General features: G+C 35.1%; 1 protein-coding gene across 3 annotated transcripts in view; it reads left to right on the top strand.

Annotated features, from left to right (window-relative positions):
- TTN (titin) overlaps nucleotides 1-13312 on the top strand; it is a 274747-nt gene that overhangs the window by 134231 nt on the left and 127204 nt on the right. Inside the window, exons 148-173 of one of the 3 annotated variants that reach the window (XM_040227719.1) lie at nucleotides 241-315; nucleotides 961-1053; nucleotides 1628-1705; nucleotides 2673-2741; nucleotides 2895-2984; nucleotides 3125-3424; nucleotides 4571-4651; nucleotides 5425-5502; nucleotides 6025-6108; nucleotides 6260-6334; nucleotides 7651-7734; nucleotides 7843-7926; nucleotides 8047-8130; nucleotides 8459-8533; nucleotides 9897-9980; nucleotides 10734-10808; nucleotides 10925-11008; nucleotides 11166-11240; nucleotides 11390-11473; nucleotides 11585-11668; nucleotides 11774-11857; nucleotides 11959-12042; nucleotides 12126-12209; nucleotides 12419-12502; nucleotides 12851-12934; nucleotides 13050-13133. The exons of the other annotated variants lie outside the window; for them this stretch is intronic. Coding sequence (XP_040083653.1) covers nucleotides 241-315; nucleotides 961-1053; nucleotides 1628-1705; nucleotides 2673-2741; nucleotides 2895-2984; nucleotides 3125-3424; nucleotides 4571-4651; nucleotides 5425-5502; nucleotides 6025-6108; nucleotides 6260-6334; nucleotides 7651-7734; nucleotides 7843-7926; nucleotides 8047-8130; nucleotides 8459-8533; nucleotides 9897-9980; nucleotides 10734-10808; nucleotides 10925-11008; nucleotides 11166-11240; nucleotides 11390-11473; nucleotides 11585-11668; nucleotides 11774-11857; nucleotides 11959-12042; nucleotides 12126-12209; nucleotides 12419-12502; nucleotides 12851-12934; nucleotides 13050-13133 — 2340 coding nt within the window. The remainder of the gene's footprint in view (nucleotides 1-240; nucleotides 316-960; nucleotides 1054-1627; nucleotides 1706-2672; nucleotides 2742-2894; nucleotides 2985-3124; nucleotides 3425-4570; nucleotides 4652-5424; nucleotides 5503-6024; nucleotides 6109-6259; nucleotides 6335-7650; nucleotides 7735-7842; nucleotides 7927-8046; nucleotides 8131-8458; nucleotides 8534-9896; nucleotides 9981-10733; nucleotides 10809-10924; nucleotides 11009-11165; nucleotides 11241-11389; nucleotides 11474-11584; nucleotides 11669-11773; nucleotides 11858-11958; nucleotides 12043-12125; nucleotides 12210-12418; nucleotides 12503-12850; nucleotides 12935-13049; nucleotides 13134-13312) is intronic. 3 annotated transcript variants of the gene reach the window in all.

Here is a 13312-nt window from a genome sequence, read left to right as displayed (position 1 = left end):
CCATTGCTCTTCCTAAAAATAATAGGGGCTCCAGCAGTAAAAGATAGAATGGTGTTTATCTTGAACCACCAACCTATGATTTTTGTCTCATTAATGATGCTGTGAAACGTCAGTGTTTCATCTGGTGCATGTGTATTCTGTTATTAGTTCTCTTGTGTTGAAAAATGGGGAACTTGGGTCTTTATGTGCTCCTCCTGGTTCTTGCATTTTAAGTGCCTAAAACAATCTATATCTTTTAAGTTCCTGAGGTGCCTAAGAAGGTGGAAGAAAAACGAATCATTGTCCCTGAAGAAGAGGAAGTTCCACCAGTTGAAGGTAGATGACTTTCTAAGAAAACAGCATATTCAAAAGCATTACTATCTTATTTTGCCTAATATTTTCAAGAGGCATATGCATACTTCACTCCAGAAAATAAACATACTCAGAGTCTACAAGAAAATGTTCTTTACCTAGTAGAAATTGGATAGGCAAAACAAAACCATTTGAATCTCTTTTCTTACATGTGTGGTTGTTCGTTGTTTGTTCGTTTTACTTTAATTAGAATCTTTGAAGGGAAACTGTGTTTGCCGTGAGAAACTTTTCATCACACGACTTGGTTGGTAATTGTGGGATTAGCCTCTCCCAGAGGAGTTTTTAGTTAAACCTGAGTAACTGGTACAGAAAGTCTAACTTTGACTCCTAAGTGAATACTTGACTTCAAAAAAAATCCACCTCCATTAAAAATAATAATTTAAATTGAATTCTTTCTGAAGTCCTTTCCAGTTGTAAAATTCTAGGAAGGGCCTAATGTATTCTGAAGACTCAGTAAGGCTTTTTTCAAGGATGAGTGAGTTTTCACATGTATTTAGAAGGCTGAGTTACCTATGCTGATCACACAACCTCAGTTTTCAGATGTATCATTTTAGTCTAATATCCAAATGTATTATAAAAATAATTTACAAAGTAATAATCTTTTTAAAGTGTTGGAGGAGCCTGAAGAGCCTATTCCAGAAGAGGAGATCCCAGAGGAACCACCTATCGTCGAGGAGGTTGAGGAAGTGGCGCCACCTAGAGGTACAGCTGATTTTATGGATTGGACATTCGTTCGATATCTTTCCCAGAAGTCATCTAAACCTAATATTCACCAGTATACTATACTTACATCATATCAGTGATAAGTTGAAGATTATTTATCATAAGCACCTGAAACTTTTGTCCCTTTTCTTCACCCAACTCGTTCCACTGCATTTGCAGTACAATTAGAATGAGAGAGAGAATTTTATGTTATTGACACCTTGATTTTTTCTGGTCAGCTGCTATTGTAATACTTTCTCCTAGTTTTCAATCCTTAGTGTTTTTCTTCAGTAAGAAAGTGGGGAAAACCTATTTCTATGGTGTTCGCCCTTGAGAATAATTCTTATGCTTTCGTTGCTAAAGACTATGACAGTCCTTTGCGTAGTTTATGCAAAACCTTTGTTTGCTTATAGGATTTCCAAGTCATATTCCTCTCACCTTTAGATTACCATTTAGGTAGCTAATATCTTTTGTAAAATAAATCAATGTTTTGTGTTTGGATTTTTTTTGTATATGGTAGTTGTTCTGTTTATTGTATGTCGTTTTTCAAAACGTCTGTTAAATATTTTTTAAGTGCCTGAAGTGGTTAAGAAAGCAGTACCTGAAGCACCTACTCCTGTTCCTAAAAAAGTGGAGGCACCACCAGCTAAAGGTATAGCAAATCCTTTTACTAAAGATAATATCTTTAAATTCTTATCCATCTTCTTTTAAAAAACAAAAGTATCTTCTTTCATTGCGTTCTTAGAGTCATTTAAATAGAGAGCTAATGAAATTAATTAAAAACCTGTAAAAATATAATTCATTTGATTGTTTTAGCATTCGGGAATGTTAATGAATGATTATATGTATGTGTGTGTGTGTGTGTGTGTGTGTGTGAATTATTCCAGAAGATTCTTATTTTAAATAGCTGGGAATTTTAATGGTAATAGTACATCTCTCTATACTTAGACACATTACGGTGGATCTTCATTCTCAACATTCCATTCCTAGATTTCATTACATTATATAAGTAGAATTTTCTCATATAATTATTATAGTAATTATATCTGCTGTATTTTTTATGGGGGATATCTATCCTAATACTTAGATAATAATTATTTTAAAGAGCCTAGTGTTCCTTCTGTGATATCTGACCAGAGTATTCAAGGTTATTACAAAGCATCTGTTTCTCTTTGCTTCCTAATTAGGCTAATGCTTCAGCAGCCTCCTAATTGTTTAGGCTATGCTGTCTCTATCACAGTAGATAGCCTCAGCAGACATGATAGTGCCCAGCAGAACGTGACAGCTGTATTGAGGCTTAAGTACTTCATGAGGATAATCACTTAAACAAAAGCCTTCATGAAATTAAAAATAGTAGAATCGGGCTCAATATTGATAATCCCTGCTATTAAAAACAAAAAGATGGCACAGGTTTCTTATGGACATACCTTCTTCTAAGGTATGAATAGCACAAATGAGTGAAGATATCTTTATTGCTTATAAAATTTGTGTCCAATTTTACAGTACAGAGTGACTTCTTAAACTTTGATTGTTGTAATATTGATGCTATTTCTGATGTTTCTATTTCACATTTATCATTGAGTATTGTCAGCTAACTGACATGCCTAATATCTTTAAAGTGCCAAAGAAAGTTCCTGAGGAAAAACCACCAGTTCCTGTTCAGAAAAAGGAGGTCCCTCCAGCTAAAGGTAATCTTTTCTTTTTAACCTCAACTTTCTTATAATCTCTTTTCATTAACAGTTTTATGTTTTGTGTCAACGTGTCTTGATTGTATTTGATGTCTTTTTGCTTATGAAAGCTTGCTCTTCACAGTCTTAAATATTAAAACTATGTCTTTAAAGTGCCTGAAGTACCAAAGAAAGTCCCAGAAAAGAAAATCCCAGAAAAGAAAGTCCCTGTGCCTAAAAAAGAAGCTGTTCCCCCAGCTAAAGGTACTTTGGGGCAGATCTTTGATGTTTTTATATTGTTGCATGAAAGCTCTTCTCGGTTGTTTTTCTTTATATTTTGAATTTACATCTTCATTTTTCCTGTGCTTAAAAAAATAAGTCTCTTAAAATAGATGCTCTTTCAGGGAGAGCTGTCCGTGAAGAAAAAATAGCTGTTGCTTTCCACAAAGAGGAAGTAGTAAAAGAAAGAACCGAATTAGAAATAGTGGAAGCACAAGTGGAAGAAGCTTTTGAAGGAGAAGAGTACCATGAGGTTGAAGAGTATTTTGAAGAAGAAGAGTTCCATGAGGTAGAACAGTTCCTCAAAGTAGAAGAGTATAGAGCAGAAGAAGAAGTACACAGAGCTGAAGAAGTCCATAGGGTCATAGAAGTTTTAGAGGCTGAAGAAGAGGAAGTATATGAAAAACCCAAAGCTCCACCTAAAGGTATCGAGAATTGTACAGATATTACAAATTGTTTTTTTTTTAATGCACTTTTTGTTTTTATTTTTCTTTGTTTTCATACTTCCATCAAAATTTACATTTAATTACACAAGTATACATGAATAATATACAAATTGTTATATGTTGCCCTAACTTCTTTTTTTTTTTTAAAGTAAATGTCATGTTCAGTTTGGACATTAGAAATTCACTTATTTTCCTTGATAAAATCATGAAATACTTGAAGTATGAGTTTACTTGATAACAATGATTGATACAGAGTAAAGATTAACCAGAGTATAGTTTTAGGCAATTAGATACTAATATCTGATATCTACTTGCCTGAAGAGATAAGAAAATTCACTGTATGAATTTGTGGATTCTTTTTAAATTCCAAGTAAGAATGATACATGATTGTTACAGGTTCCAAAATAACTAGCCAGTGTCATCAGTTGGATAAAAAGAAACTCCTCAGTACACTGAGGAATTTATAGTCGAGGCAAAACAACCATTGCTTTGTTAGCAATTCAACCGGCTATTCACACACGGATAATTACTTATCCAAAGCTTCCACCATTTTATGATATTTTCAAGAGAAACAACATTAAGAAAGGAAATGAAGTGTGGTAGCAGCACCTGCATTCTAGTATATTCTGAGAATAAACTTACAAATACTTCCTCTACAAGACCACTCCAGTTCTTGAACAAGTTAATAACATGTGTGTAATAGGAAGGAGGGGCTTCCCTTCTGACTCAGCTGGTAACTGTGGGACTCCTAGCAATGCGGGAGACCTAGGTTTGATCCCTGGGTTGGGAAGGTCCCCCGGAGAAAGGAGCGGCTACCCACTCCAGTATTCTGGACTGGAGAATTCCATGGACTGTATAGTCCTTGGGGTCATCAAGAGTCGGACATGGCGGAGCAACTTTCATTTTCAATACAAAGGAATGTGTATGTGCTTAGTATACATAGTAAATTTACAATCTAGATGAAAGTTAGCAAAATCAAGTCTTTTTTGGAAGTAGGTCTGGTGTAAATTTTAAAAATATGAATAGAGAAAGCATCTTATGAGCCCTCATTGTACTAACTTTGGTCATTGAGCACAATTACACTTCAGAAGTCGGTTCTAAACCAAAACACTAATATCTTTAAAGGGCCTGAGATATCTGAGAAAGTCATCCCTCCAAAAAAACCACCCACTAAAGTTGTTCCTCGAAAAGAGCCACCAGCTAAAGGTATTTTATTGGTGAAAAATTACTTACCTGATTTTACGTTCAGTAGCACCTTGGCAGCTTTACAAGTTTGCATCCTACTTGATGTTTTTCTTCTGTGTTTTATGTTTTTGGAATGTCTAAAACAAACTAATATCTTTAAAGCAGGTGAGGGGTTAAAGGAAATTCTATCAAAAAATAGTCGCTGTTAAGAATACTCAAAATGAATATCACTACTAACCAAATAGTGAACCCAGTTTTCCTCCTTTGGTGCTCTTTGATTTTATATTCACTAATATGCTTTTGAGAAATCCCTGTTTTTCTGTTAATTATTAATTTTAATGACCTACTAGATACAAATATATCATGACTTTGTGTTTGATGTCCTTGCTTTGTTCAGGTTTTTAAACTTCTTGAATTTTACAACATAAATAAGAAACAGTATTTAATAAATAATATATACTTATATCTTTAAAGTCTCTTGAAGCATTTAAGAATGTTATCACTGAAAATGCCAATTATTCCAACAAAACAGGCGAAAAAGCAGAGAAGGTGTCTTACTCATTTTTCTTGTCAAGTTCTTATGACTCTTACATGAGAAATTCCCTTGGATTTTTTTTATTATTGTATATGTTATCAAAATTCAACTCATTAATTACTGTAATGTATCTGATAAAGCAATGTCTGTATTTTATATTGTGGCTGTCGTTCTGTTCTGTGTTTACATTTCTCGTGTGCTCTACTTGTTTAAAATCTTTATGAATGTTCAAAAGTAAATTATTGCTATATCTTTAAAGTACCTGAAGTACCCAAGAAAATCGTGGTAGAAGAAAAAGTACATGTTCCTGAAGAGCCCAAAGTTGCACCACCTAAAGGTATCTGCCTTTGCTGATTTACTGCTAACATGAAACTCCCTTTTATTCACTTATTGCAATGAAGAATGAGAGAGATCATTCTCCCCTCAACACCACAAAATGGCTGAATGATGTAAATTTCAATTTGTGTCCCATAACATAATCCTACCTTTTGTCACAGCCTTCAGGGAACACAAACCCAAGCCTAAATGTTGTTATTATCTGTACTGAACCTCTTCTTAAGCAGTATTTAAATGTTGACCCCTCAACCTCTTTTTCAAAAATAATTCATGTTGGAAGTTATTGTCAAGTAGCTTTAGAAACAAATGTGTTCTGAATGACAATAGAAGATGATGCTATATTCAAAGGGTGAAGTCTTTCTAATATGACAGATCAAGGATTCATCGACAAGGCAATCTAGAGAGATGTTTGGATGGCTCCTAATTTGAGGATTTTTGACATTCTCCTTCTTAGATGCCCCTTTTTGTCTTGATATTTTATACCCAATGATGCAATTCTTAAAACAAACACATATCTTTAAAGCTCCTGAAGTACCCAAGAAAATTGTTCCAGAAGAAAAAGTTCGTGAAGCTGTTCCTAAAAAGCCTGAAGTTCCACCAGCTAAAGGTATACATTGATGCTAATCACAACAGGAAATAACACTATGTCTAATTATTCATGGTTTACAGTGAGTGTGAGTGATATATTTGTATTTTGTGTCTTTATATTCTTGCTATATTAGTTATTTATTACAATTAATATACTAATATCTTTGAAGTTCCTGAGGTGCCCGAGGAAAGTATTCAAGAAGAAATATCACGCATAGTTCTTTCTGAAGATGCAACAACTTACAGTGAGTGTAGAAAAATTGATGGTTCTCTTTGGTTTGTCTGAGTTTGTCTTCATAGCTTTTAAAAGTAAATGTACTAATATCTTGAAAAAACCCAACATGCCCAAAATATTTGGCTCAAATTAAGTAGCTTGAATGACTGTTTGCCTCAGACAAGGTATATTTCCTTGCCAATTTAAAAAACAAATAGTCAAAAAAAAATAGTCCTTTATGTATAACATTGCCCATTTTTAGAAAGTCATTTGTCTTGTTGAATTTATCATTGTCTTGTTAATGTGGTTTCTGTAAAAATGTCTTCTGTTTTTAAGCAATTCATTTTCTCAGACCGTAAGGTAACTTTCCTTAACTTCATAATAATATTTTACTTAGATATTGTAGAATCAAAATACTTCACCATTATTTTTTACTTTTTGCAATAACTGTTGGAAACATTTTGCCAGTGCTGCTCAAATACCCATAGGCCTATTATAATTGCAAAAGAATCCTCAAGTCATTTTTGGTTTTGCTATTATACAAAATTATGATTAAACAGTAAAATAATATGAGTAATAAAATATTCTAAGTAGAACAATATTTAATAATCTGAAGAGTGAAAATGCCAGTTTCCACTTATTTGAATCTAAAATTTATATCCTGTTTTTGTCACCCTATAATAATAGGTTGGGATAAAAATATATGACGACTCCCTTGTTTGAATACCCTTGGTGTACTTGAATTTGATTATTATTATCAGCTAGTCTTACTTTCTAAAAGCTGGAGAAATCTTTATTTCTTCAGTTGCCTAATTTTTCCAAATATTTAATCATTTTTATTTTTATTTTCTTCTAATCCCTACATGGTTTTCACATTCATATTAAATATGAAGCCATAAACTAGATTTGGTTTATATTTTTTAAATATAAGTAACTAGGTTCCTGGCACAGGAAGGAACTTAGATGAGTTTCCAGTAGGTCAAATATTCTGGAATTCTTGATGTGCAACTCAACATCAATCCTATTCTTTAAGAAAAAAAATCCATAAAAATGAACAGGGAAAATTTACCAGTAGCTTTCTGCAGACAAAGTAGAAGAATCATATACTAGTCCCTGGCCAGTGAATTCCTCAATTTTACCATCGTGCTTATAAAGAGGTGGCAACAGTCCTATACCATGAAACTGGAAAAGAGAGTTTTTCCAAGCCAGTGTGTTATTGCCACTAATTTGGGTCTATGTACTACTGTAATTTGAGTTATGAGTGTATATTATGTAACATTTTTCTTAATGGTATTTTTCATCCACTTGGAAATGCCTCTAATTATATATATACTAATATCTTTAAAGTTTATGAAGTATCTGAAGAATCATTTCTGGAAGAAAAAATACTTGTGACTCATCCTCAAAAAACAAAACCCAAACCAGCAAAAGGTATATAATACCAATAACCCAGTGAAGAAAATTTACTTTTGGCTCATTTTAAAAACTCAGTACTTTCCTTCACTGTTAATAAACATAACTGTACTCATATCTTTTAAGTGCCTGAACCACCCAAGAAAGTTGCTCCAGAAGAAAAAATATATGTGACTATTCCCAAAAAGAGAGAAACACCAGCAACTAAAGGTACATTTCAACAACATCAAACTTGGATGAATATCTTTGACTTGAAGACTCAAATATTGCATGTTACATAATTTACTGTTTTTACAACTTCTAAGTATAAACCTACTGATATCTTTAAAGAACCTGATACAACCAGAGAAGTGTTTCCAGAGGTGGAGTTACCTGAGGCTATTCCCCAAATTCCAGAGCGTCCTCCAACCGAAGGTATAATTCTTAGCTATGAAAATCTAAATAAGAAAATCTTTCCTCATCAGTCTGCAAAATATGTTCACTGCTTTATGTAGATTTTCACAATCTCTAATGCTAAAATACTAATATCTTTAGAGTCCCTAATGTACTCAAGACAAGGAACTGTCTATGGTTTGCCCCTAAAAAGTCAAATCCCATTCATACAACAAATAATGATAAACTATTAGAACAAAAAGAATCTAATTTAAAGTTATAATGTCTGTTAATATACCTAACTTTCTTTGTGAGTCATGTCTTCCTGTCTTTGCCTTTTCTCAATTGAAAAATACTAATATCTTTAAAGAGGTGGAAGTCTCCGAGGAAGGTGTTCCAGAGAGACGAGCTCCTGTTACCAGAAGAACAATACCACCACCGGAAGGTACAAGCAAGAAGAAAGTCGGCCTTCTTATCTCCTGATTGTTGTTGTACTTAACACATGTGAAAGTACTAATATCTTAAAAGCTCTAGTTGCTACCAGGGAGGCCACTTCAAAGTAGGTCCCCCAAAGCAGCGGCTTGACTGGGTATCATATATGTCCCCCTGAGGCATAAGTGGGAAAAGTCCACACCTTTATACACAGGGAGATGCTTGGGCTATAAATTTATCTATGAGGCTTCTAGGAAAAATATATATCCATATGATATGCCGATGTGACCCAGGTAGTCTCTTCACTAGGAAATAGCTATTGCTGTTGCCTTAAAAAGTAAAATTCAGAGTATTAGGAAAAAATCTATATGAGAGGTCACCTGTAACATTTATATCCCTGAAGCTGGACTGAATAGTCTAACCCCACCCCTCTTTAAAGTGAAAATCAGTGTTGTCAAATGACAGAGGTTCTTGGCTGTAACTGTAAGTCAGTAATTCAAATGCTCTGTGGGATTGAAATTCCAGGATATGATACAACTACCTATTGGAATTGCTTTTCTATTAAATTTACCACCAAAAACAAGCACATGAGTTTGAAATAATTGATATCCCCTAGGATTTAAATATCAGAAATACTTTCAGAAAACCATGACCTAAAGAAAATAAAATATTAAATTCACTGTGGAACTGTTCAGTGTGTAACATCCTCTCTGAAACTATCTGAAACCAGGGCAGTTAAAACCAAAACCAGTTAAAGTTAGAATTCTGCCCTGAATAATTTATTTGCTCCTCTCCTTGTCTATTATTTTTAAAGAGTCTTAAGTTTTCCAATTTGGAACATTTTCAGATTAATTAAAACGTGAAAATGTTTTAAAACATCCAAAATGACAAATTCTTCAAAATGCCCACGATATTCTATAATTTGAAGAATATCTGAGCACTTTGACACTATTTTTTCAGTCTAAAATTTTTAGTTGTTCTCCTAAAAACAATTACTCTTTTAAAGTACCTAATGTGAGGGTACAACATAAAGCCAGTTCAGATAAGAAAGGAGCTTTTTTATTTTCCCCAAACTAATAGCAAAAGGTACATTGTTAATTATTCAAAATTCAGAGTTTTTTCACCTAAAGGTAAATTTTTATTATCTAATTTTCTATACTCCTACCATTCAAAGAAATAAAATTACTAGCATTGATAGTGTCTGAGGTGACTAAGAAAACAGCTCCTGATAATCAAACATTCATACTATTACCAAAGAATCAGATTCAGGGAGCAAGTAGGTCACCCAGTCTGGAACATTCCTGTAGGTGGGTTATAAGTAAAAGTCTTCACTGCTCTTCATCACTCTGAAGTACAATGCATTAATATCTTTAAAGTGCCTGCATCTCCTGAAGAAGTTGTCTCTATAAAGGAAATACTCATGGCTGGTCCTCCTGAAATTGAAACACCATCCCCTAAAGATATCATTTATTCTATCATCCTTCATTTATTTAACATATGCCCACCATGTGTATGGTGGTAGGGAGATGGGAAATAACAAAGAAAAGATTTCACTCCTTTCTTCAGGACTTTATACCTCATCTAGTTCTTGAAGGAGGCACCCTTGTAGTCATAAAGTCACTTTGGTTAATGTCATTAATGTCTGCACTAATCCCTTAACCTCTAAGTATAATACTAATATCTTCAAAGTAGCTGAAGCTGTGCAAGAAGTTGCTCCTGAAATGAAAGTATCTAAGGGTGTTCCTAAAGAGCCAGAATGTCCACCTAGGAAAGGTACACATCACCTCTGAACAGATACTGAAGAAACTGTCCACCCTCAGTTCTTAAAACTGTTTTTCTTCTTCCTAACTCCTAAGTGTAAACATACCATCTTTAAAGCACTTGAAGCTCTACAAGAAGTTCCCTCTCAGAAGAAAATGTGTGTGACCATTCCTATCAAAACAGGAAATGCTTTTATTAAAAATATTCATTCAACAAATATTTCATAAGAATGGTCTAGTGTCGTAGCACCTTAACTAGTTGCTAGAGAAGGGTGAGCCCATCTTCTCAAGGATGCTATTAATACTAATCCCATTCAACTTAGATGCTTGGTGGGGCAAGGGGAGACTAGGTAGAGAAGAGATGTCTAGAAAACTACATTTGCTAACTTAGCGTGGTTACTGTTTTCATTAGTCATTTTAACTCCTAAATGTGAAATACTAATATCTTTAAAGTGCCTGAAGCTGCTCAAGAAGGTGTTCCTGCAAAAAGAGTGCCTTCCAAAAAAAGAGAGCCTCCGTCAGTTAAAGGTACAAGTTTCCACGCCCTCAAATTCGAGAAGAAATAGCACTTGTAGTCTTGAAAATATTTTGCTGTTCCTATTGATCTTTGAAACACTAAATGTTAAAATACTGATTTCTTAAAGTGCCCAAGACTCTCGAAGAAATTGTCCCTGAAAAGAAAACATATGTGGTTCGTCATGAAAAGGCTGAAGTCCTTGCTGATGAAGGTATATGTTGCTGGAAGCTTAGATGTTTGGGGAAAATGTCCCAAACATCTTCTATATAAATGTGTTTATATAGGAAATGTGTGTCCTATATAAATGTGTTTCCTGTTTGCATTGATTCTTGTGACTCCTAAATGTGAAAATATTAATATCTTTGAAGTGCCTGAGGTGCCCATAGAAGTTGTCTGGGAAAAAGTCCATCCTCTCCAAAAGCCTGAAGTCTTATCTGTCAAAGGTACAACCTAACACCCCCTCAGGAGGGAATAGGGAGGGCTGTGGAAAGACCTGCCTTGCTAGCCTCTAAAGTGCCATTGCTGTGTAAACGTGATTCTTGTCTGTGTTGATCCTTGTGACTCAAATGTAAATTTACTAATATCTTCAAAGTGCCTGAGGCTCCCAAAGAGGTTTTCCCTGAAAAGAAAGTGCCTGTGGCACCTCCTAAAAAGCCAGAAGCTCCACCAGTTACAGGTACTTGTCCTGGATCTTAGGCTTAAGAAGATAAAACTCATCTGCTCTTGAAAATATTTCGTTCTAGTGGTCCTATAACTCCTAAATATAAATTTACTAATCTCTTTTAAGTGCCTGAGGCTCCAAAGGAAGTTGTCCCTGAAAAGAAGCCACCGGTGACACCTCCTAAAAAGCCAGAAGTCCCACCTGCTAAAGGTATTTGTCACTGATCTTAAAAAGACATAATGCTTCTGCTCTGGAAAATATTTGTTCCAGTGAACCGCATAGCTCCTAAATATAATTTTACTAATATCATTTAAGTGCCTGAAGCTCCCAAAGAAGTTGTCCCTGAGAAGAAGGCACCAGTGGCACCTCCTAAAAAGCCAGAAGTTCCACCTGCTAAAGGTACTTGTCGCTTAAAAAGATATAACTCTTCTGTTCTTGAAAATAATTTGTTCCTCTGCTCTCATAACTTGTAAATGTAATTTTACTAATATCTTTTCAAGTGCCTGAGGCTCCCAAAGAAGTTGTCCCTGAGAAGAAAGTGCCCGTGACACCTCCTAAAAAGCCAGAAGTCCCACCAGCCAAAGGTAGCTGCCTGCATGTTGCTGTGTTTGACAATGTCTGTTTGTCTTCACTCAGTCTAATCCTGAAAATACTAATCTCTTTAAAGTACCCGAGGTGCCAAAGGCAGCTGTACCAGAAAAGAAGGTGCCTGAAGCTATTCCTCCCAAACCAGAAAGTCCTCCCCCTGCAGGTAATGGCAATACTATACATACCGGGAAGGAAATAACTGCTCTTTTAGCTAGAAGAAATTATGTGTATATATCCCACTACATAAAGGTAATAAAATTCTAAAGAAAAAAGAGGTTTGGCAGTTATCCAAAATATCTTGGTGTATAATTGCATGATATAGTCATTCATTATTTCCACCTTTCTAAACACAAATTACAAATATTTTTTAAGTGCCTGAGGTGCCGCCGGAAGTCCTCCCTGAAAAGAAAGTGCCTGTGGCTCCTCCTAAAAAGCCAGAAGCTCCACCAGCTAAAGGTATTTATCCTTCCATGTTGTTGGTCACCTGTTTTGGGGGCTGGGGAAAGGGTGTTTAGAAGTGTCCGTCAGTTTTATAAATGGTATTTGCTTAGGCAAGCGTGTTGTCAATATTCCCATTTCATAGTTTCTAACTAATAGATACTAATATCTTCAAAGTTCCTGAAGTTCCTAAAGAAGTTGTGCCTGAAAAGAAAGTAGCTGTGCCCCAAAAACCAGAAGTCCTACCTGCTAAAGGTATTTATTCCCACTGCTGTGTTAAGAATGTATATTGTCTTGTCTCTTCATAATCATTGTAACGTATGCCTTCAAATTTCCCAAATTCTTAAACTACTAATATCTTTCAAGTGCCTGAGGTGCCCCAAGAAGTTGTCCCAGAAAAGAAAGTTCCCAAGGCACCACCCAAAACACCGGAGCCCCCACCTGTCACAGGTACATGTTAGCTCTGACCTCATTCTTCAGAAGAAATGGCTCTTCAGATTTTGAGAATGACTTAAGCCCATTGCTCATCATTGACCTAACCGTAAAACTACTAATATCTTTCAAGTGCCCGAGGTTCCCCAAGAAACTGTCTCAGAAAAGAAAGTTTCCAAGGCACCACCTAAAAAACCAGGAGCCCCATCTGTCACAGGTACATGTTGGCTCTGATCTCATTCTTCAGAAAAAATATCTCTTCAGGTTTTGAGTATGATGTAAGCCCATTGCTATTCATTGACCTAACCATAAAACTACTAATATCTTTCAAGTGCCTGAGGTGCCCCAAGAAGTTGTCCCAGAAAAGAAAGTTCCCAAGGCACCACCCAAAACACC

The sequence above is a fragment of the Oryx dammah genome, unplaced genomic scaffold (assembly GCF_014754425.2).
Source record: "Oryx dammah isolate SB20612 unplaced genomic scaffold, SCBI_Odam_1.1 HiC_scaffold_27, whole genome shotgun sequence".
NCBI classification, from domain to species: domain Eukaryota; kingdom Metazoa; phylum Chordata; class Mammalia; order Artiodactyla; family Bovidae; genus Oryx; species Oryx dammah.
Note: the sequence above shows the minus strand (reverse complement) of the source record. Positions and strands in the feature narration are given on the sequence as shown.